At 36.1% G+C, this 23,555-nt stretch overlaps 1 protein-coding gene and 1 long non-coding RNA gene across 2 annotated transcripts; both read left to right on the top strand.

The window, feature by feature from the left end:
- The first annotated feature begins 13,680 nt into the window (after positions 1–13,680).
- LOC141760298 (uncharacterized) lies at positions 13,681–17,183 on the top strand. Its single transcript, XM_074622967.1, has 4 exons — positions 13,681–13,820; positions 14,282–14,346; positions 15,520–15,867; positions 15,957–17,183. The coding sequence occupies exons 1-4, from the start codon at positions 13,813–13,815 to the stop codon at positions 16,157–16,159; spliced, it is 624 nt and encodes a 207-aa protein (XP_074479068.1). The 5' UTR covers positions 13,681–13,812; the 3' UTR covers positions 16,160–17,183.
- Positions 17,184–22,212: 5,029 nt separating this feature from the next.
- On the top strand, positions 22,213–23,430 carry LOC141760844 (uncharacterized). The gene is made up of 2 exons (XR_012592464.1): positions 22,213–22,733; positions 22,818–23,430. It is a non-coding gene; the product is annotated as an uncharacterized LOC141760844 (long non-coding RNA).
- The last annotated feature ends 125 nt before the right edge of the window (positions 23,431–23,555 follow it).

Raw genomic sequence — 23,555 nt, forward strand, 5'->3', positions numbered from 1 at the left:
AGTTGATGATTATAATACATTGTTAAATGGTTAATAAATACTTTGTAAAGCATCTATAAACATTATTTAGCTAGATAGTTTATTTTTTGTCATTGGTTAATAATTTGTTTCTGGTCCTTCTATCTATGTAATGTTTATAGATGTTTAACAAATGTTTTTTAAAAGTTTTACAACTCATTTGGTAATTATTAACAAATACTTAATATAGTTTATAAAATGTTATAATTTGTGTATTACCAATAAATGTTAATAGATAGTGTACTAATGTAATCAGAATGTAATTGTTAACGTCTCGTATCAGTTATGAAACAATGTATAATTTATAAACTAATTATTTCCTATTACGCAAACTAATGATAAAATAACAAAAATTACACAATTACTGATCATTTTTAACATTATTAATTATCATTTCATTGTTTGTTAACACAGTGGGGGCGACTCTAACACACAAGCTGCAAGAAGTAATTTACATCTGCCCCTTTGAACTTATGTTAAAATCTTGATATTGATTTGGGGACAATGACTAGATTGCTAACTAGTCTTGTTGTTAAACATACTGTCAAATTATATTTACTGTTTTCCAACCGCATGCAATGTTATTGAGAAATGTGCTTATTCACCTCATCTGTCATCAAGTTTGATGTTTGACAGAATTCAAATGAGCTGTAACTTAAAACCAGTGCTCATTCAAATCAAACACCTGTCTGTGACTGAGTGTCACTTCTCGTTTTTAATACCCAAACAGTAAACCAGACATTAGTTAAGTCTCTAACTGACACAATATTGCTAATTTTTACCTTTTTCATTTTAGTAATTCTCAGATATTAGTTGTTGAAAAGAAAAACTATGGAGAACGGAACCTGCCAAAAATCAAAAATAAATAAATGACTCGATTAAGAGATAAATATGTCATTAAATGTAGCAAAAATAATATTAACAATAACTGTAACCATTGATTAATTGATAAAATGTGACATAATTTGATATTCCTGTTTTAAACAAAACACAACAAAACTACTTGGTTAAGTATAGTAAAAATCATCATGGTTTGGCTTAAAATGCCTATGTTTCTTATGCTATTTAAGCTACATACATAAATTAAAATAAGTGAACGTTGACAGTAACAGAAGTTCGGAAAACAAACGTCACTAACGTAACTTCAAAATAAGTCAACGGCACTCTGGGACACAAACACCAGTGTCATGGTTGAAAGCCCTGTGTTTGTTGGACCAACACATTCTCACTCCCAACTCGTCACATACCGCCACTTGGTCAGTGCTCCTTGGCATCGGAGACTAGTGACTCACAAGAGTGACAATACCGACGAGTCACGTGACTAAAGACTGACGTGACAAAATAAGTCAATGTTACTTTTAGTTTCACACGGGACACGAATAGCGGTCTCCTGGGTTAAAGTCCTGAAGTCCTCCCTATGCTGATTTCCGCAGACTATCATTATAAACGTATCCACAACAAAATAAATTTCCCTCGAAACAAAATTCACAATGCAGTTTCGTTGTATGGCAACTGATGAGGATGCCGACTTCTTGCCTGGGACATGTTAGCTTTAGCCTCAGTCTTTTAGCATGTTATCATGTATGTAGCCATCACGTGCATAGTCAACGATCCTCATACAGCAGTTTGTATAATATTTTACGAAAAGTTATTCCTCCTTTTTCATGCATTTTCCCATGAATTTCCCAAATTTTACACATATGTCAATTTCCGCTCCAATCTTTTTAAAATAAACTTACGTAGGTTTACGTAGGCAAGAAAACTACTTAGTTAGGTTTAGGCAACTAAACTACTAAGTTAGATTTAGGAAACTAACCTACTTAGGTTTAGGCAACTAAACTACTTAGTTAGATTTAGGCAACTAAACCACATAGTTAGGTTTAGGCAACTAAACTACTTAGTTAGATTTAGGCAACTAAACCACATAGTTAGGTTTAGGCAACTAAACTACTTAGTTAGGTTTAGGCAACTAAACTACATAGTTAGGTTTAGGCAACTAAACTACTTAGTTAGGTTTAGGCAACTAAACTACTTAGTTAGGTTTAGGCAACAAAACTACTTAGTAAGGTTTAGGCAACTAAACTACTTAGTTAGGTTTAGGCAACTAAACCACTTAGTTAGGTTTAGAAAAAGATCGACTTGGTTAGGTTTAGGCAACTAAACTACTTAGTTAGATTAAGGCAACTAAACTACCTAGTTAGGTTTAAAAAAAATATCGACTTGGTTAGGTTTAGGCAATAAAACTACTTAGATAGATTTAGGAAAATATTTACTTGGTTAGACTTAGGCAACTAAACTACTTAGGTTTAGGAAAAGATAATCTTAGTTAGGTTTAGGCAACTAAACTACTTAGGTAGCATACTTACGTTAGGTTTAGAAAAAGATTGACTTGGTTAGATTTAGGTAGCAAAACTACTTAGTTACGTTTAGAAAAGGATAGACTTGGTTATATTTAGGCAATAAAACTACTTAGGTTTAGGAAAAGATAGAACTGGTTAGATATAGGCAATAAAACTACTTAGTTACTTTTAGGCAGCAAGACCACTTAGTTAGGTTTAGAAAAAGATTGACTTGGTTAGGTTTAGGCAATACAACTTGTTAGTTAGGTTTAGGAAAACATCGTGATTTGGGTTAAAATAAAACCGGATGTGGCGTAACCTAAGTATGAAAGTTGCGTGGTGATTTAACGCAATGTTGACTTGGTTTCACACGGGGTATGAAGACCGGTCTGGTGGGTGAACGGTTCATGTTTTTGATCCACCCATCCACCCCGACCTCCTCGATACGCGGCGTTGTCACTCTTCATACTTGGTTCATAATTACGTGGATTACATACGAATTGGCATATATTGGCATATTTAAGACCCCTTTTACAAGAATGTTAGAACAAGTCAGGTTTAAATCAAGGAGCCATTGTTTCAAATAGTAACAGTAACTAAAATCAGCCTTAAGGGATTTTTGGCAAGGAGCTTAATTGGCTCTTCCTAATGATGTCACCGAATACAATCCAGAGTTTTACTCTCTCAGTGATTGTTCTCGGTTCTTTTATAATAAAGTACTCTAATCTAATCCGATCCTTGTCCTGATTCGTTGTTGGTTCTACAACACGTTATTTTTCTTGCCCTGTGTAGAAAGAGCAGAGGTAACACCAGACTACTGGGCAGACTGAACCACACCATAGACATCCACGCAACACACTTTTCACTCTCCCCCAGCTGTTTTGAGGCATAAAAAGCAGTGCTGACCACAGTACTCCCTAACCTCAACAACAGCACTCCCAGTATGGCCGTGATGGTGTAAAACGCCCTCAGCTTTGATTTTCTGCCCGCGCCCCCTTCCCCTGGCCCCGGACGAATCAGAATGTGGAGAACAGAAAAACTGCAGAAAGAGATGACAATTAACATGAAGGCTATGGAAAAATAATTGATGGTGTTGACGGAATCGTTGTTTCCCACGAACATGTAACTTATGCTTGAAAAGCACAGCAGCCAAACCCCTCCGATGGTGATATTTCTGATTCTGATCCCCTTCGCCTTCCTCAGGCCCAGGTAGGTGACGGGGTGAACGACAGCCAGGTAGCGCTCCACACAGGTCAGGATGTGTAATGACTGCTGTCCATTTATGTTCATGGCCGAAAGGATTAAACCCAATTTAATAATTTCTTGGAGATCACTGAAGATACCAAAACAGCAGAGGGTGTACCCTACGATATTCATCAGCTCTACGATGACCATGTGGTAGGTGAAGACGTCGGAGTGGCTCATCGTCACGCCGGAGCGCTGATGCCGCCATCGCTGGAGACCCAGGTAGATGACGTGGATGCAGAGAGGGAGGACAAGGAGGATGCTGGTGATGGTGTACGCGATGAAGCTGAAGGCACCGGCTGTGGAGTCGATGCAGCTGTACAGAAAAATCAAGGGGGAGGAATAGTGGGAATGAGGAAGAGAGGCGTTAGAGGAGGAAGAGGAGTTGACTAACATAACTGTGGGAAGGGTGCAGGGATAGAGTGAATAAGAGGGAAAGAGAAAGACAAAGAGTGAAAAATAAAATCAAGTGAAATTATGAGAATTCAAGCAGCTCTTTGTGTTTACTAATATTTTTTGGACCGTCTTAGACCAGTGGTTCCCAACCTGGGGCGCCCAAGATCACAGGGGTGCGCCGGGATTTGTCTGCTCTGAGGTTGTCAAAATAACTAAAATTATAATAACACACTTACTGGATAATTTATACAAAAGTCTGTGTACAAAAATATTTAAAAAGATATGTATTTTTTTAAACTAAATATTCTACTTCAATCCATATTTGTTGGCGTTTAGCCTTTAAAAAACAACATTTTCACTGTGGTCAAATACCTATTCGCTCTCCCGCTTTAGGCACTCAAAGGGAGGCATGCAATCTAACAACACCATAAATTACATTTATTTAACTACCATAATAATAAATATATTTCGGCTATTACACTATTCTAATAAATTAAGTTGTCACAAAAAAAAAGATCATATTGTGTATCGTATTCGCTTGGCGCACCCATCAAGACTTCATCACTTCACCACCTCATTTAATACTCTAATAAAATAGGTTGGGAACCACTGTCTTAGACTATAGGAATAACATGAATATGGTCATCCTGGCTACGCTAACATGCTGATGTTTAGCAGGTAATGTTATATAATGTTATTACAATTCATCCTTCATTTCATGTAAATTTCCATCCAAAGTTGTTGAGATGTTTTATAAACATGCACTCACAGATTCAACATAACCACACTCAGGTCACCCCTGTTTCCAAGAAATTACATTTATATATTGTTTTCCTATTTGTGCTTCAAGTCACTTTAAACCAAGACCATGATCTTTCTCTAACCTTAACCAACCTGTGCCTAAACATAACCATAAGAAAAAAGCTTAAAAATAGCTGGATATTGCATTGCAGGAAGTAAATAAACATTTTACTAATATATAAAATATAAACACGTTGCCAGATATGTTAACATTTTCACATTAAGTTAGTAGCATTTAAATGTAATTTATAGGAGATATAACTTTTAGTCTTAACAACAGCCAGTTGGCTTTATTTGACAATCAAATTCTTAAATTAACATGTTAAGTATATCACGGAACAGAAAATGTTAGGAAACACGAAAGCATGAAATTAAAACATTGCTCCTAAAAAAATATAAAACACTTGTGAGTCACCTAGACAACAGTTTCACCCCTTGACACACCTGACATGTTGAGCCACTTACTTCTTTAATATGACCTTCAAAAGCCTTTTTAACATCTAGAATATTAAATGGCATATTCAAATATATGTTAAAAAATATAAAACAACTGAATAACACATTGCATGAATTTCACTGCCATATAAAGAGTATTTAGTAGCATTATTTTATTATATGTCACTTTAACGTAATTAATTACATCTATCATAAGCTCATTAAAATACACTCACTTTGTCCGTAGTTTTAGATTGTGATCTTTCTGATCTTCTGTCCGCTGTGTGAATGTGACCGTGACCTGGTGTGTATAAACTATACGTGTGTGTGTGTGTGTGTGTGTGTGTGTGTGTGTGTGTGTGTGTGTGTATGTATTTGTGTATTTCAGTGTTTTGCATGTTATATAACCAGTATAAGTATTGCTCATTAACTTTGCATTGCTTTTGATTTGCAGCTTTAGGCTGCAGTTTATCATCTGTCTCCTTCACACATGCAGAATATCACCATTCCACTGCCTTGCTCAAAGACACTTCAACACAGTGAGAACACATCACTGTAATCTTCCTCTATAATCATAAATCATAGAGACACAGACTGCACACAAACATATTCATCATTAATAACGTTTATTCAATCAATTAAAGGCCTTTTAGGCAACACTTTGTATTAACCATCATCTATAAATGGTTATTAAACTTAGTTAATAGTTATTTTACTGTTAACAAACCATGAAATTATAATTAATAATGTTTACTAATTATCGGTAATGCTATATTTTATGTATTTTAACAGTTTATTGCTGGACACATTATAACATTTTATATACTATATGTATAAGTATTTGTTAATGATTACGAAACATTTGTAAACCTTAAAGAAATTAGTTATTTGTTAAACATCTATAAACATTACATAGATAGATATCTGTGACATAGACATGATTTCCCTTGCACTTCACCCCTTATTTATTTCTGTATTCTTTTCTTTATACATTTCTTTACATATTTCTTCATATAAAATTTTAAAAAATGCAGAAATACATAAATAAATAGAAAATAAATGCAAAAAATAATAAATACATTTTAAAAGAAAATGCAAAAATAAAAAATATATATATTTTTTTATTTTGTCAGGTTCCATAAGAAACAACAGACTCGCAACCATTCATATTATATAAAACCTGATTACACTGTGTGTGTACAAGTTTAGGGAGAGTAAAATTTTAAAGTTGCTGTAAGGAACTTTTAACTGGTTTTGAAACAGTCTCAATTTATTGCTCTATATGACCTACAGAAGTAAACGAGACCATGAGCGAGAAGATTGGATATTTCTATATAGTTATTCTTAATGCTTGTCATCAGTGGACAGAAGGGAGGCCCGGGAGAACCAGAACCAGGACTGAGCGGGGCAGACTGTCAGACCTTGGTGCTTGGAAACACTACCACTTTTGTCCACAAGGACCGCCAAAATCAACACAAAATGAAAGTTCCTTGTAGTAAATATTATTTTAAAAGAATATGTTCAAACTTAGGATGCTCTACTGTGATCCTGGTCCTGATTCAGTGTTGTTCCTACAACACATTAGTTTTCTTGCTCTGTGGAGGAACAGTAGAGGTAACACCAGACTACTGGGCAGACCGAACCAGACTCCTGACATCACCACCCCACACTTGACACGCTCGCTCACCGCCAAGAAGGCGTAAACTGAAAGAACAAACAGTTGTCCCCCAAACCTGAACAACAGAGCTCCCGTGATGGTCATGATGATGTGAAACACCCTCTTCTTGGATTGGTCGACCCTCTCCCTGTTCCCACCCCCTTTCCCTGGCCCTGGACGAATCAGAGTGCGTAGAACGGAGACGCTGGAGAAAATGACGACAACTATGGAGACGACCGTGACACAAATAAATGGGACGCTGCTGTCAGTGATGGTGGCTATACAAAACAATCCAAAAGAAAACAGCCAAACGCACCCGATGGTGACGTTTCTGATTCTGACCCCGCCCCTCTCCCTCAGCCCCTGGTAGGTGATTGGATGGACAACAGCCAGGTGGCGCTCCACACAGGTGAGCATGTGAAAGGGAATCTGTCCGTTCGAGGTGGCCCAGAAAAAGTATACACCCACCGTCATCAGCAAGGGCACGTCAACGAAGTCGCCGTAACAGTAGAGGCCGCACCCAAGGATGCCGACCGCCTCCATGGTGACCATGTTGTAGGTGAAAATGTCAGAGTGACTTGCTGCGGTGGAGCGCTGTCGCCGCCATCGTTGGACACCCAGGTAGAGGACGAGGACGCAGAGAGGGAGGATGAGGAGGATGTTGGTGACGGAGAAGGTTGTGAAGATGAAAACGCTGGATCTGTAGTTAAAGCAGTCGGCATAGAAGGAGGAATTAGAGGAGGAGGCGTTAGAGGAGGACGAGGAGTTGGAGGACATAACTGTTTCAGGTGTTATGAGGAGGAGAGGAGACAAAAAATAGAAATGGATGAGGACAAAATGACAAAATAGATGAGACATCATAAAGTGACTGCTCAAAGTGATATTAAATGACATGAGAAAGAGTTTTAATGCTGCTAAATTATGTAAATATAAGTGTAATATTATGATTTTCTTTTTCTTTTACAGACACAAAGAAACAATACGTTTTTAAAAAAACTCACTTTTCAGTAGCGTTTCTTGTTGATCTTCTGTCTGCTGTTTCTCCAAACTGGATTCCTCTCTCTCTCTATATATATATGGAGGCTTGTGTGCGAGTGCATGCGTTTGGTGTGCATTTACATATGAAGATGAACTTTCTTTTGCATGTCATTAAGTCATTACAGATATCATATTTATGTTTATCTTTTGAAACTTTATACTGTAAACCTCAGTAGGCAAATGTCCAGTTCTGCTTTTCCTTCCACAGGCTGTACGACTGTATAGATCATTCATCCTAGACATTAACACCACACGGAGACACGGAGACACACAAAAGCTTCAAAGATGGTCATTTTTTAATGAAAGCAAACAACTTTTCACCAAAAGTTCTACTTTATAACATTTACAAACATTAGCAGTGTCGACACACCAGTTCTGTTTTTCTACAAACACAATCATATGGCATCGGCATGGTTTGGAAAAGTGCTATAACCGTTTAAAAAGACTAACATCATTTAATTTAATTATTTCATATTAATGTAATCTTATTATTGTAATGGTCCATTGGCAAATACTAAGCAATTATTGTTTGTCATACAGTGAATAAATCATCTAAAAGTACAAATTGTAACACTGAAACACAGAAATATGGAGACATCTGCACATTGACTCAAAGTAGGCATTTTGTACGTCCTATACGCATAAACAAACGAAACTCTTATTAACTTATTTGATAAATATTACAACATTTATGAAAAATACTATAATATTATTGTATAGATAAATAATACTATTTAATATTATTGTAAAACAATAGAATACTATACTCACATTGAGACAAAAAGCAAAAGTGAATTAGTGAAATTTAATGTATTTTTAACATGTTGCAACTGTTGGGGTCAAAAAACTTTCTTAAAAAATTTTAACAAATGTGTTATGGGTTTACTCCGGGTGCTCCGGTTTCCTCCCACACCAATAAACTTTCTTAAAATAGTGTTAATTTGTTATGGGTTTACTTAGGGTGCTCCGGTTTCCTCCCACACCAGCAAACTTTCTTAAAAACATGTTAATAAATGTGTTATGGGTTTACTCCGGGTGATCCGGTTTCATCCCACATTAACAAACTTTCTTCACCGCACAAAACCAGTATTAATCATTATACTAATAATATAATGTCGTGTTGAAGGGAAATGTTCTTTCCATGTGCTGTGGGCACTCCAACTGAGGAGACAACCTTTATTTTAGCCTCTAATTTCACACTTTTATTCTGATTCCTGTCACCTGTCAGAATATTGATAAAAGCACCACCTTAAGGCACATTTAGACCATGTGACCATGTTATTATTTTACTCATTCTCCAGGCAAGTCTCACTTCCCTCCAGGCCCACCATGCATTTCCAAGGAACTCTCTGGACTTGCCATTCTCCATCCATCCACCAGATGTCCCCAGAGTTTTCTCCTGACTCTCTCTTTCACCTGCTCACCTGTTCCCACTTTCCCTCATCAGCCCTGCAGTATATAACCGGCCCTTCTTTGTCATTGTTGCTTTGTGCCTTTGCTTTCCAGCTTCTGATCCCCTGTTATCTGACGCTGGACTCTTATCTGAACCTGCCTTCCTCCACTTTTCCCTTCTTTGTGTTCACAAGTGTTAAGTTTTACACTTTTGAAACATAGTTATTTTAAAACTTTCAAAACTTAACTGAGTGGTTTTGTTGCATAAACTTAAAGAAGCCTTTTTGTTTGTGTTTTATTCAGGTTTACAAAGTGTTAGAACGTGTTGCTTAAGTTTTGATTTCACTTTTGCCACATAGCAAGTGTAGCAGTATGGAGGACGGAACCTTCCAAAATCTAAATAAATAAATTACTCAATACATAAATAAATGTCATTAAATGTAGCAAAAATAAAATTTGCTTCATTATTTAATTATCTTTGTATTAATTCCCTTATTTATTTACTCTACTGTTAAATTTCCCCTTTTGTTTATTTATGTATATATTTTTATTTATTTTTAAATGGATTTAATTATTTCTGCCTTCATTTTTTATTCATTTTTTTATTTATTTTTATCTATTTTATATTTATTTTCAATTGTTTGCATTTATTCATGTGTTTATGCATTTATTTATTTATTTTCTACATAATTTTTCCCTTCACATTTCACTCTTTTTTTTTATTTCCCTACACTTATTTATGTCTGTATTCTTTTCTTTATAAATTTCCTTACACATTTCTTTTTACATTTCTTTATGCATTTTTGCCTCATTATACAAATGAAGGGCTGTCACTCAACATGTGTAACGTGTGTCATGGTGTAAATGCATAAATACATAAATAAATATACACATTTAAAAATAAATGCTAAAATAAATAAATGAATAAAAAATATGCAAAAATTAATAAATACATAAAAAATAAATACATAAATAAATAATAATTAAAAAAGACTAAACAGAAGAGTAAATAAATCACTGATGATTTATTTGAGCTGACATCTATGCCAGTTTCCACTTTCACAATGCAAATGTAACTCATTGTATTTCTCCATTAAAATGAACATTTGACAGAAGTCAAATCCCTTTTATGTGAGCAATGACTGGTGTGTATTCAAATCAAATAAAGAGATTTAGCCCAGAGCTCCTGTCTGTGTTGCTTCATTCAAATATGAGCCTGCAGATAAAAGATTACGTTGTTGGACAACTAATATTAATACTAATGAAACCATCGAGCTGTACGTCTAATATCTATCTGTTTGTTTTGCCTCTTTGTTGAACATATTTAAGGATATTATATTAAGGATTTGATTAATTGTTCTGAGGGAAAAAGCTGCTATTAAACTTGTAGTACTGAAAAAAAACACTAGATGTCATGTTAACATTTATCTCTAGATTTATCTCAAAAAATGATATTTTCGGATCTAAAAGTCTGAGTCATTCTATCTAATAATCAATGTCAACTTTATTATGATTAAATATCAATAAAAGTCACTTTTCATATCCCACCTGTGTGTGATATTAAAATCACACTGAAGGAAGTTTAGTTTGCTCGTCAAGAGGAGTACTACTCATCCTGTAATGCTTATAGATCTTATGTCTTCTGTGGCTCTGGAATAAAAAAATAAATAAATAAATAAAAATGTCTTTTCTATAATGAAATGCATTATGGGAAATGTAGGATCCAGAGGACGTAGGATACAGCAAATATAATATTAATTATTCTGTTTTAATTTGCTTCTTTATTAATTTATCCTTGTATTATTTCTCTTTTATTTATTTATGTATTTATTTGTATTCATTTTTAAATTTATTTATTTTTGCATTTCTTGTTTATCAATTCATTAATTCGTTTTATATTTATTTTTAAATGCGTGTATTTATTAATGCATTTATCATTATTTTTATAATATTTTTACTCTATGTATATTGTTGGTAATTATTGATCAATCAATCTGCTCTACTGGCTCTCTGGCTGTCAGACACTAGATGACAACAGTAGCCATAACAGGAAGGCAGGTCACATGACTACATGACTCGCTGCAGTTTACTGGCCAAATGCCCTATTATTTGAGAAAGTACTCTCGTTTGTTGAATGTAAACGCCCATCTGACACAACAGAAAAGAGCCCCTGTGACAGACACACACAGAGAAAGCTGCTCGCTCGTCTTCTAACACATAAGTAACTCAAACATCCTGTTAGATTCACCTTTTGTGTTTTAATGTGTATTTAAACTGTGTATTTAAACTGTGTTAGCCGGTATTTACCGCTGGCAACATGTGGCTGACAAACAGACAAACACATCAGATAACAGGCCAACCTCCTGCAGGATTTGATCTTCAGATGTATTGTGATTTTCAGTTGATATGTGACAGGACAGAACTCATAGTTTGTACTTTGTTTTAACGCTTTGTCGTTGATATTAGTTGCTGCGTGTTTTTCCTCACAGGAAAAGAGGAAGTCTGTTTATCAAGTGTGGAACAAGGAGATGAATCTGCAGTGATGATGTGGGTCCCTTTAGGTCTTCAAAGCTTCCAACAACAAACACAGTCAGGACTTTAAACGCATCTTCTGAGGTTTCAGTGTCATAAATACATCAGTTATGATGTAGTGTTTATTGATCCTGAGACAAAATAGATCATTACTGTATAGAGGAAGTAGAAGAATTCAGCTCATTTATTTATTTAAAAGTACTAATACACTGTGAAAATACTCAAAAGTTATGTACTAGTAGCTATAAACAGTAAAAGCAGGCAATGCAGAGCAGAAAAAAGTCCCCTGTGAGTTTATATAAGTGTGTTTGTATATACACTATATTAATACCAATGTGTGTTATTACATTGCATGATTTTGTTTGTTTGTCAGCAGGGTTATGGATAAAACTCCTGGGCGGATCTGATTCACTGATCCGTTTTCTTTTTTGCAAGATAGGACATGACCTTGAGCTGCCAGTGCCTTAGTGATGCAAAAGCAAGTGATGCAAGAAGTTGGACTAAAGCCACAGAACCCTAGGAGCTAACTAAAGCTACTTAGAAAAAGCTCTTGTTTTAGTCAATATTCTTCTTCTTCTTCTTCTTCCTAGGAAATCTGAAAATAAACCAAACTTTGCACATTGGTCCAGTCAGCAAACTACAGTTTAAACCTTTGAACATTCTTAACAAATCAGCCGTACATGCCTCAGCGTGGCAGGAATTATGAAATCCATCACTAAAATGTATTAAATCTCCTCCCTCATTTTTTGCTCAATCGAAACCAAAATTGGTGCATATCGAGCCGACAGTGCATCAAAACGTTTCAGTGTAAAGTGTGTTTCATGCCTACTGTACACAGCTACTGCAAATCCTCACTAAATAAAGCTCCAATGCTCATGAAAATAAATGACATCATTCTCAGCTCATTGTAGATGTAGGGTGGTAAATTTCAGAGTTTTATCTCAAAAACTGTATTTTTGACAGTATTTTGAATTCTCTCCTCGTGAACTGTTGCAGTTAATGGAAATCAAGCATTTTAAACATCACCTATGGAGCAATCAATCTTTATTAAAATACATTATCTGTGTTGTCTAGATGAAGTACGCAAATACTCTGAATTTTGTCTGGAAAACTGAATTTTGACACTAGTTTGAAGTTGCGATGGCGATGGCCTCCTGGTGAATGCAGTGCCAGGGCATTCCTTTCCTTTTATCGCCCAAAATTGTTTGTAGTTTCAGTAGTTAACTACAGAAAAAAATGCAAAAAGAAAGTAATTTAACTCCTTGAATCATTATGCAAATATGAATGTAGTTTAAAAAGGACTTACTTTGCTTATTTTCAGGTGCTTATTGTATTTTGGGTTTCTACTAGAACATGTTTGCATGCTTTAAAGTAAAACAAAAACGCTTTATTTGTGCTTTTTCTTTACTTTTTTCCCAGGCGTGAAGTCACCTAGTGGGGGTCAGGGGGCAAGCGAGGGCGACTCATCACTAGTTCACTTTAGGAATGTTATTTTTGACGTCACCATCGAAGCGTGGTGACTCCAAACTCGACTCAAAGGTCAATAAGAAAAGGAACTTTCTTATCAGTCTGCACACAGAATCGCCATCATTCATTTCCCTGTTTTGTTGTCAGCAGCGTTCAGATGTGATCTTGATGTCGACTGTGTAGCTATGTGTGTTTTGTTACTTCCTGTTTTTATCTGAATACCATCGACATCAACATCACTGTTTGTACAGATAGCTGTTAATATGCATGTGGTATCTTTGGAATTCATGGAAAGTTAATAATCCGTTTCTAACAGTGAGAATTAAAGAGTAAAGCAACGTGTTTTCTTTCCAGGTCTTTCCTGTATCTGATCGATGTCATGCAACCAGAAGGTTGTTTAGTGGGGAAACCTCTTTTGCTCGACCTCGTTGATGCACTTGGGGAGGAATTCGTGGTTCCCTGGAACAGCTGACAGACACCGAGCACAAAAACATGAACAGGTAGGACCTCATCGTTTTAAAACTTACAGTACATTCATAAAGTATGATGATTCAGCCTTATACTGAAATCATTTGAATTATTTTTTTCCTTGTCAATCTACACTTAATATCCCATAATTAGGAGGACAGAACCTGCAAAAATAAATAAATAAATGACTATAAATTAATAAATGTCATAAATAGTCATTAATGTAGCCATTAATTATTTGATAAAAATGTGCCATAAATTTATATTTCTGTTTTAATTTGCTTCATTATTTATCTTCGTATTACTTCCCTTATTTATTTACTTCTGTTTAATTGTCCCTTTCATTTATTTATGTATTTATTTTTATTAATTTATTTTTAAAGGTATTTATTTATTCTTGCATTTATTTTTATTTATTTTATATTTATTTTTAAATGTATGTATTTATTTATGCATGATTTTCCCTCTGAATTTCATTCTTTTGTTTATACAGAGAAGATATGGAGAAGGTGATCTGCAGCATCCTGCTGCTCCTCAGTCTGACCTCCTGTGTCTCTGGTTAGTTTACTTTCACTTTATTATCCACAAACACTAAATACACTTTCAGACTTTTTTTACTTTTCATGCATTACTTTTTTGTGCCTCCACGACATGACGCCATGGTCAGAGACATTATGTTTTCACGTTGTCCGTTCGTCCTAGGCAGCAACCTCCGGTTCTGAAAAGTGAAGCCAATGTTGAAGTGCCTTATTCTCTCTAACAGCCAGCAGGGGGCGACTCCTCTGGGTGCTAAAAGAAGTCTGATTGTATAGAAGTCAATGAGAAAATGAGTCTACTTCTCACTTGATTTATTACCTCAGTAAACATTGTAAACATGAGTTTATGGTCTCAATCGCTAGTTTCAAGTCTTCTTCAATACAGCATGATGTTCATTTAGTGAATTATGGTCCCATTTAGAATCAGATAGACCATAAAGCAGGGGATGCTTTAGGGCGGGGCTACCTTGTCATTGACAGGTCGCTACCACGGCGTTGTCCGGTCTGGGAGTTGTCCGCGTTTTCGTCTTACAACTTTAACCCTTTCACAGTGTGTTTTCAGTTCATTAAAGTTAATTGTAACATTAATCTAAAAAGGACGTATTCAGCATTCAGTTGTACTTAGCTCCACCCTCTCGTGTCACTTCTGGTTGCCAAAAAACACGATGGCGACATACAGATACAAAAAACAAGATGGCAAAAGCCAAATACCAAAAAACAAGATTACGACGGCAAAAAGCCAAAAAGGCAATGGCTAAAAACCAAAAGACAAGATGGAAAAAGCCAAAAACCAAAATGGAGATGCCCAAAAATCAAGAAGGCGACGGTCAAAAACCATGAAGGCCGAACTCGAGGCTTCAAAACTGCTGTCCACCAACCAATGGGTGACGTCACGGGGACTACGTCTACTTCTTATACACAGTCTATGGTCCATCTCATTCTCCTGATATCTCAGGAACACCGTGAGGGAATTTCTTCAAATTTGGCACAAACTTCCACTTGAACTCGAGGATGAACTGATTAGATTTTGGTGACCTCCCAAAAACACTCAAGAATTTAGCTTTGTTATAAATAGGTATCGGTTGAACTAATAATTGAAAAGACCGTGATCACTAAACTGTCCACAGATGGAGTTTGACATGTTCAAGTTGTCAGTTTGTCTGCTCCTCACTTTCCCTCTCTGTCTCCTCTACAGGAGCATTTACCGGGACGTCCTACGAGGCCGAGGAGAACCACAACATCACCATGGAATGGATCTTCTCAAATCTAATCAACAGACCCCTCGACTCTTATATAGTATATTGTGAGATGTTTACTGATGACAGGCCCTCCGTCCTGTTTCATCTCCATAAAGGTGTTGAGGACCCAGAGTATCAGGATGAACAGTTTACAGGACGAGTCCGGTGTGATAAAGACGTCCTCAGAGAAGGACGACTCAGACTTCACATGTCCAGACTCAGGGCTGATGACTCGGGCGTCTACGTGTGCCAAGTGATCATAGATCCGTATGTCAGTTTCCGTGAATGCTGCCTCAATGTCACTGGTGAGTTGATTACAGGAGAACTTTCTGAACTGATTCAATTCAGCAGCTTCTTCACCTGAATGACGCAGATTTGTTTGGTCTCTTTACAGCAGCGAAGAATTGGCCCGGACCTAAGGGACACGACGCAACAAGTCGGGGATGGATCGGCCTCTACTCTGGACTGGGACTGACAGCAGCAGTTGTGCTGGCTGCTTGTTGCCTTTTATTCATTCACTTTCGGCGTAAATGTGGAGCGCTACATCTTCAGAGAAATTCCAATGGGTCAGTGGAAACAGTTGAATCAGAAGCATAAATCAGACAAAGCAGTTCTGTTTTATACCATGTGCACAGAAAACACCAGTTTCTCAATGGCACATCAAACATCCCAGCAGGTAACCAAAGTAGCAACTTCAAGTTGTTCTAATGAATATTAGTTTGAGTTCAGTTTATCTTAAAAGCCGTGTGAAGGAAATTCAGAGTTTTGTTTCTAAACTCATAATAAATGTTGGAAATGATGACTGAAAACATGTTGCAAAGACTGTGAACATTGTAGTACTGGATGTGGAGTTAGACCGATGAATGTTTTTGGCCAGTTTTGTGTTCAGGATTTTTTAGGCGGGGTTGAAATCATGGCTCGATGATGCACTGGAGCCATCCTTAACATAACTCCATCCATCTTCACAAACATGTTTTTTGAAAGACGAAATACAAACCCAGAATATTGACATAAGTTATGTTGATTAGATCAGTCAGTAGAGCGTGAGTCTCATGTTAATGTGATCATGGGTTCAAGTCCCACCACAGTAATTGTCATTTTCATCACTGACTTGTTTTACTAAGAGAGGTTTCAGGTTGATTTTTACATGATTTTTAAAGCTAATTTTGGATACTTGGCGTTTTTTTTAATCATGTGGTTAGTAACACATTGTTCTGTGGTGTGACAAACCCAGAATGCATATTTTTTTTGCTTTACACGTTCTTTAAGTTGTTCTAATGAATATCAGTTTGAGTTAAGTTTATATTAAGTTGTTCTTGTTGATATTTATTTGTGTTAAGTTTATGTTAAGATGTAATTAATATTTCTTTGAGCTAAGTTTATTTTAAGTTGTTCTAATGATTATTTGTCTAAAGTGTATTTCACCGGTGTTTCCGGGTTGACTCAGGAAACAACACAGCAACAACACAGGCCAAGCATTCAAACCGTTCCAGGTGTATTAAAGATATTCAGATTGGAATAATGTGTGGTAGAAACTGTTTGATATCAGTGAGTGAATATTCTATATTTTAATATTTTTGTATGAATTTCTATACCAGAATAAATCTGTGCACCAGATGACACCAGTATTTTCCTGTGTTCCTTTCTTCACTGCTCAACAGCCTGTTTGTTTGCTGATAACCACTGAATATTAAATATTATATATAATCGAGATGGGGAGCAAAACGTATCTCAATTTTCCCTGGGGATCAATAATTTATAATCATATTCAACCTGAGGAGGAGGAGGAGGAGGAGGAGGAGGAGGAAGAGGAGGAGGAGGAGGAGGAGGAGGAAGAGGAGGAGGAGGAGGAGGAGGAGGAGCAGCAGAGTAGACAGATGCAATTTCTCATTTCTCAGTTGGCTTCCACGGTTGGTTGTTGCTCAGCAGAGTCTCGTAGTTTGGTCCTGTAGGACAGAAGAGACACAAGGTTATGTGAAGGTCATTGTATTCGTCCATTAAAATGACCATTTGACAGAATTCAAATCCCTTTTATGTGAGCAATGACTGGTGTGTATTCAAATCAAATAAAGAGATTTAGCCCAGAGCTCCTGTCTGTGTTGCTTCATTCAAATATGAGCCTGCAGATAAAAGATTACGTTGTTGGACAACTAATATTAATACTAATGAAACCATCGAGCTTCACGTCTCATATCTATCTGTTTGTTTTGCCTCTTTGTTGAACATATTTAAGGATATTATATTAAGGATGTGATTAATTGTTCTGAGGGAAAAAGCTGCTATTAAACTTGTAGTACTGAAAAAGACCACTAGATGTCATGTTAACATGTATCTCTAGATTTATCTCAAAGAATGTAATTTTCTGATCTGCCTCACAAAGTGAAGTCAGTCATTCAATCTGATAATCAATGTCAACTTTATCATGATTAAATATCAATAAAAGTCACTTTTCATATCCCACCTGTGTGTGATATTAAAATCACACTGAAGGAAGTTTAGTTTACTCGTCAAGAGGAGTACTACTCATCCTGTAATGCTTATAGATCTTATGTCTTCTGTGGCTCTGGAATAAAAAATTAAAATAAAAATAAAAAACGTCTTTTCTATAATAAATTGGATTATGGGAAATGTAGGATCCAGATGACAGAGGATACAGCAAATATAATATTAATTATTCTGTTTTAATTTAATTAATTAATCCTTGTATTATTTCTCTTTTATTTATTTATGTATTTATTTGTATTCATTTTAAAATGTATTTATTTTTGCATTTATTTTTTATCAATTAATTAATTTGTTTTATATTTGCGTGTATTTATTAATGCATTTAACATTTTTTATTTATTTTTTACTGTATGTAAAGTGGTGGTCATTATTAATCAAATCATTATTTTTATAATATTTTTACTCTATGTACATTGTTGGTAATATTAATTAAATCATTATTTTTACAATATTTTTTCTCTGTGAAATGGTGGAATTATTGATCAATCAATCTGCTCTACTGGCTCTCTGGCTGTCAGACACTAGATGCCAACAGTAGCAATAACAGGATGTCAGGTCACATGACTACATGAATCACTGCAGTTTACTGGCCAAATACCAAATTATTTGAGAAAGTACCCTCGTTTGTTGAATGTAAACGCCCATCTGACACAACAGAAAAGAGCCCATGTGACAGAAACACAGAGAGCTGCTCGCTCGTCTTCTAACACATAAGTAGTTAAAACATCCTGTGGCTATCATTCACCTTTTGTGTTTTAACTGTGTATTTAAACTGTGTTAGCCGGTATTTACTGCTGTCAACATGTGGCTGACAAACAGACAAACACATCAGATAAACCAGCCAACCTCCTGCAGGATTTGATCTTCAGATGTATTGTGATTTTTAGTTGACAGAACTCATAGTTTGCACTTTGTTTTAACGCTTTGTCGTTGATATTAGTTGCTGCGTGTTTTCCTCACAGACAAAGAGGAAGTCTGTTTATCAAGTGTGGAACAAGGAGATGAATCTGCAGTGATGATGTGGGTCCCTTTAGGTCTTCAAAGCTTCCAATAACAAACACATTCAGGACTTTAAACACATCTTCTGAGGTTTCAGTGTCATAAATACATCAGTTATGATGTAGTGTTTATTGATCCTGAGACGTAGATTATTACTGTAGCCAGAGGTGGTAGAAGAATTCAGCTCATTTATGTTGTATATCAGACTCCTCAGTGTCCTGTAATGCTTATAGATCTTATGTCTTCTGTGGCTCTGGAATAAAAAATTAAAATAAAAATAAAAAATGTCTTTTCTATAATAAATTGGATTATGGGAAATGTAGGATCCAGATGACAGAGGATACAGCAAATATAATATTAATTATTCTGTTTTAATTTAATTAATTAATCCTTGTATTATTTCTCTTTTATTTATTTATGTATTTATTTGTATTCATTTTCAAATTTATTTATTTTTGCATTTATTTTTTATCAATTAATTAATTTGTTTTATATTTGCGTGTATTTATTAATGCATTTAACATTTTTTATTTATTTTTTACTGTATGTAAAGTGGTGGTCATTATAAATCAAATCATTATTTTTATAATATTTTTACTCTGTGAAATGGTGGAATTATTGATCAATCAATCAGCCTCTACTGGCTCTCTGGCTGTCAGACACTAGATGCCAACAGTAGCCATAACAGGAAGGCAGGTCACATGACTACATTCAGGACTTTAAACGCATCTTCTGAGGTTTCAGTGTCATAAATACATCAGTTATGATGTAGTGTTTATTGATCCTGAGACATAAACATCTGTAGATTATTACTGTAGCCAGAGGTGGTAGAAGAATTCAGCTCATTTATGTTGTATATCAGACTCCTACCCAGTTTTTCCCAGTGTTTCTCTGTGTTTCCTGCCATTTAGTCTCCTGTGTTGACTCCCTCATCAGTTACTGATTGGACGCTGCTGCCGATCAGACTGATCTGATAACTTTACCTCTCAACATCACTGAGTTTTATACCGGAGTGAAGACAGATCACAGATTAAAGGTTTTATATTTTAGTTGTCTTCTGATTCACCATCTAGTTATAATGTGTGTTAACTGAAGCTCTGAACAGCAGCAGAAGGACCTGCAGTAGCTCTCCTTCTCACACCGTCAGTGAAGCAGCCTGACAGTCAGAGGGGTTTATAAAACCTGATGAACTGACTTAAAATAACTTTCATTTATTAGAATGTTTTTTATTTTCATGATCTGTTATTTTCCCTGTTAACTTTTATTAATGAAACTATTAAAGTCAGAGAGAAAAGGAGAGTCTGTCTGTCAGCAACAAACACCTTTTACATCATTTATCCTCATTTCCATTCAGTCACATGAGGCTGATGATTCCTGAACATCTGGTTTGATATGAGTTACATCATTTACATTTTCCCTTTAGCCTAATAAATAATGTCCAGTGTTCAAAACACACCACAGTCATATTCTGGGTTATGAAATAATTAACTCACAATCAGAATATCAATAACTACAGACTCTAATAATGAATAAATAATATAAAGTTATTGATCCAGTAGAGATGGTTCCTGGTCCTCTAAGCAGGACTCAGTCCACAGTATGAATACAGACTACAACTTGCACTTGTCTTTATTAGTATTAGTACAGTTCAGACACAAACAGCTGTTAAAGCTGACTGACAGCTGATCCAGATGTGATCAGCTGCTGCTGTCATCAGAAACGGACGTCGCTTCACGTGACGCTTCAGAGGAAACGACCGTCCCATGTCGCTTAAATCGTATTTCCTCGTTTCCTCTCTCCTCGCATGGTTTCCTTGCGTCTCTCCATGCTTCCCTGGTGGGAGGGACTAAGACGCAAGGATGAGACGCAAGTGAGGGAAACAGGGATGCAATTAAGAGCTTTGGCATTCACCCTTTGTGTGTGTGGAGGTGCAGGTGGGCGTGAGCTTCCTTCCTCCTCCTCTTCCTCCTCCTCCTCCTCCTCCTCTCGGGCTGGCGCACCTGATGAGGATCATCCAATCAATTCACAACCACTGCAGTATATCAGCCCTGGGATTCCTTCCATCCTCCACCTCACCCAGAGATCTATACAGAGAGCCATCCATAACCTTCCATGACCCAGTTAATCCATGAAGGACAACGGGCCACCTGAACACCCCTCTACATAATACTCCAAAACAATCCACCAGAACTATCAATTTTACTTTATTTTATCTTATTCTTTTTTAATCTTGCCTTAATTTGATTTGCACCCTGACTGACAGCCAGCCACCCCTCTCAAGCACAGACACTGTACACAGTCACATGATATATTGATCTTTGCCCAGTTATGTTGGCTTTTGTAAAGTTTTCTTTATTTTTCATTTATTTATTTATTTTATCCATTGTTTTGTTTTTTTTCATTTTGTTTTATCCATATTTCATTTTATTTTATTTTGTTATCTAAGCTTTTGGAACTTGTTTTTGATGTTACCTGTAGCCTTGACTGATCCTGCCTGTTTTTCCTTGTGTTCCTGCCGGTCCACACTAGGATCAACTCCCCAGGACTGGACACTCCGAGCCCCTTTGACCAGCCCCCCTACCGACTCCCAGATTATGATTAAGATTCATTTTTGTTCTTTAATAAATTTACATTCAACTTTACTTGTGTGTTCTGTGTGCTGCATATTGGGTCTACTCTTGCCAGCTTATAACAATTTATTTATTTAAAAGTACTAATACTTCACTATGAAAACACTCAAAAGTCATGCATTGAATCATCAGAAGAAAATGCACTGTTGTTATGTACTAGTAGCTTTAAATACACATGACCTTGATCTTTCCTTTCTGGTTACATTTAGTGTTTCAAAAGCAGGAAGCTTCTTCACACTGTAAGAAGTTGGACTAAAGCTACAGCACCCTAGAGAGAAATCCTACTTAGTATTAGGGTCACAGGGAGAGGGAAACAAAAAATATATGAGATTTTGAGAATAAAGTCATAAATTTACAAGAAACAAAGTCGTAGTATTATGAGAATAAAGTCATAATATTATAAAGTAGTAATTGTATGTGTTATTTTAGAGGGGAAGTACAGCAGTGTTTCTGAAAATGAGGTTGCATCTTGTGAATTTCACAAGTAACCAAATACTTCCTCTTTTGGCACTGACCAATCAGAGCTCAGTGCGCAAATCATGTTATAATATTACACACAAATGAAGAAGTTAGACTCATGCAGATGGAAACTGACAGATGCAGAAGGACAGCTGACTGTGGGTGTTTGCCGCTTTTTTACTTCCTCGAGTCTGTTTCACATCTCCTGAGAGGGAGGGGGGGGGGCAACTGAAAGAAGGTTCAAATAGTCATACACGCCGTATTGTTATTACTGGGCATGGTTAGGTATAATCCTGTCCTTCGTTATACTTTTAAAAGCTGTTTATATCTAGGAGAGTTTATCTGACTTTTGAGTGTTCCATTAAATTAATAAGTCTGTTAATTTACACATTCACACATCTGGAGTTTTTTCTTTTACCAGCTGTTCTTCCTGCATTTAGCAGCTTCAACTGTGTTACTTTTAGTCTGGATTAAGAGTTTAACTTCTTTGTATTTGTCTAATATAAAAATGTAGTTTCTTCCTTTGTAAAATGTGCTGCTCTGCCTGTCTGCCTGTCTGTCTGTCTGCCTGTCTGTCTGTCTGTCTGCCTGCCTGTCTGCCTGCCTGTCTGCCTGCCTGTCTGCCTGTCTGTCTGTCTGTCTGTCTGTCTGTCTGTCTGTAGACTTGTCCATGACAAAGTGCATTTAATATGTTCCCATTATAAATACACCAAAATTATGTAAAAGCACATTTTTCCAAACTAAGCGTTGTAGTATACCCAGGAAGAGACCGCTGAGGATGTGTGAAGTGATTTTGGTATCTCTACGCTGTATAATAGTGAAGTTATTGAATATTTTTGTAGCAAGTCTTTTCGGCGTTACACTTTGTGGACGGTCCCTGACCTCTCGTCTCACAGCCGGCTGCACATACAGACCATGGATGTATTTGTTATGTGTCCAGCTCAGAGGACTAAAGGCTGGTTGTGATTTAAAATGAGCTTGTAGCTGGTTGTCTACCTCACTACGGTTAGAAAGAGCCCTCGTTGGTGTTTAAACTACATTTCCTTTATGAGTTATTGATCTGGGAAGTTCAAATCTGTCAATATTTTTCCAACTTTATTGAACTAGTTCAGTTCTGCATTACTCTTCCACGATGCAAAAGTGAATAAACTCTTCATCTGTAGAACGGTGTTGAATATGTTTACCAGTATTATTTTGGCTCGTGATACACACATTCACCAGGATGTTAATTATCTCCTCATTATTTAGGATTGCTGATACTAGATTTACTGCTGACTCGCTCATACTGACACAAACGTCTAGCAGCACCAACATCTGTACGGATAATGACCCAAAACACAAAACCATATATTCAGATTCATTCAATATATTCAGTGTTAGTTCAATATTCTCAAATTTCA

The sequence above is a fragment of the Sebastes fasciatus genome, chromosome 22 (genome assembly GCF_043250625.1).
Source record: "Sebastes fasciatus isolate fSebFas1 chromosome 22, fSebFas1.pri, whole genome shotgun sequence".
Classification (NCBI taxonomy): Eukaryota; Metazoa; Chordata; class Actinopteri; order Perciformes; family Sebastidae; genus Sebastes; species Sebastes fasciatus.

What these genes read in the sequence shown, in the direction of transcription:
- LOC141760298 (XM_074622967.1), top strand. An exon ending in TCTGACCTCCTGTGTCTCTG is followed by an intron (nt 14,347 to 15,519) that starts GTTAGTTTACTT and finishes TCTCCTCTACAG; the next exon opens with GAGCATTTACCGGGACGTCC. An exon ending in ATGCTGCCTCAATGTCACTG is followed by an intron (nt 15,868 to 15,956) that starts GTGAGTTGATTA and finishes GTCTCTTTACAG; the next exon opens with CAGCGAAGAATTGGCCCGGA.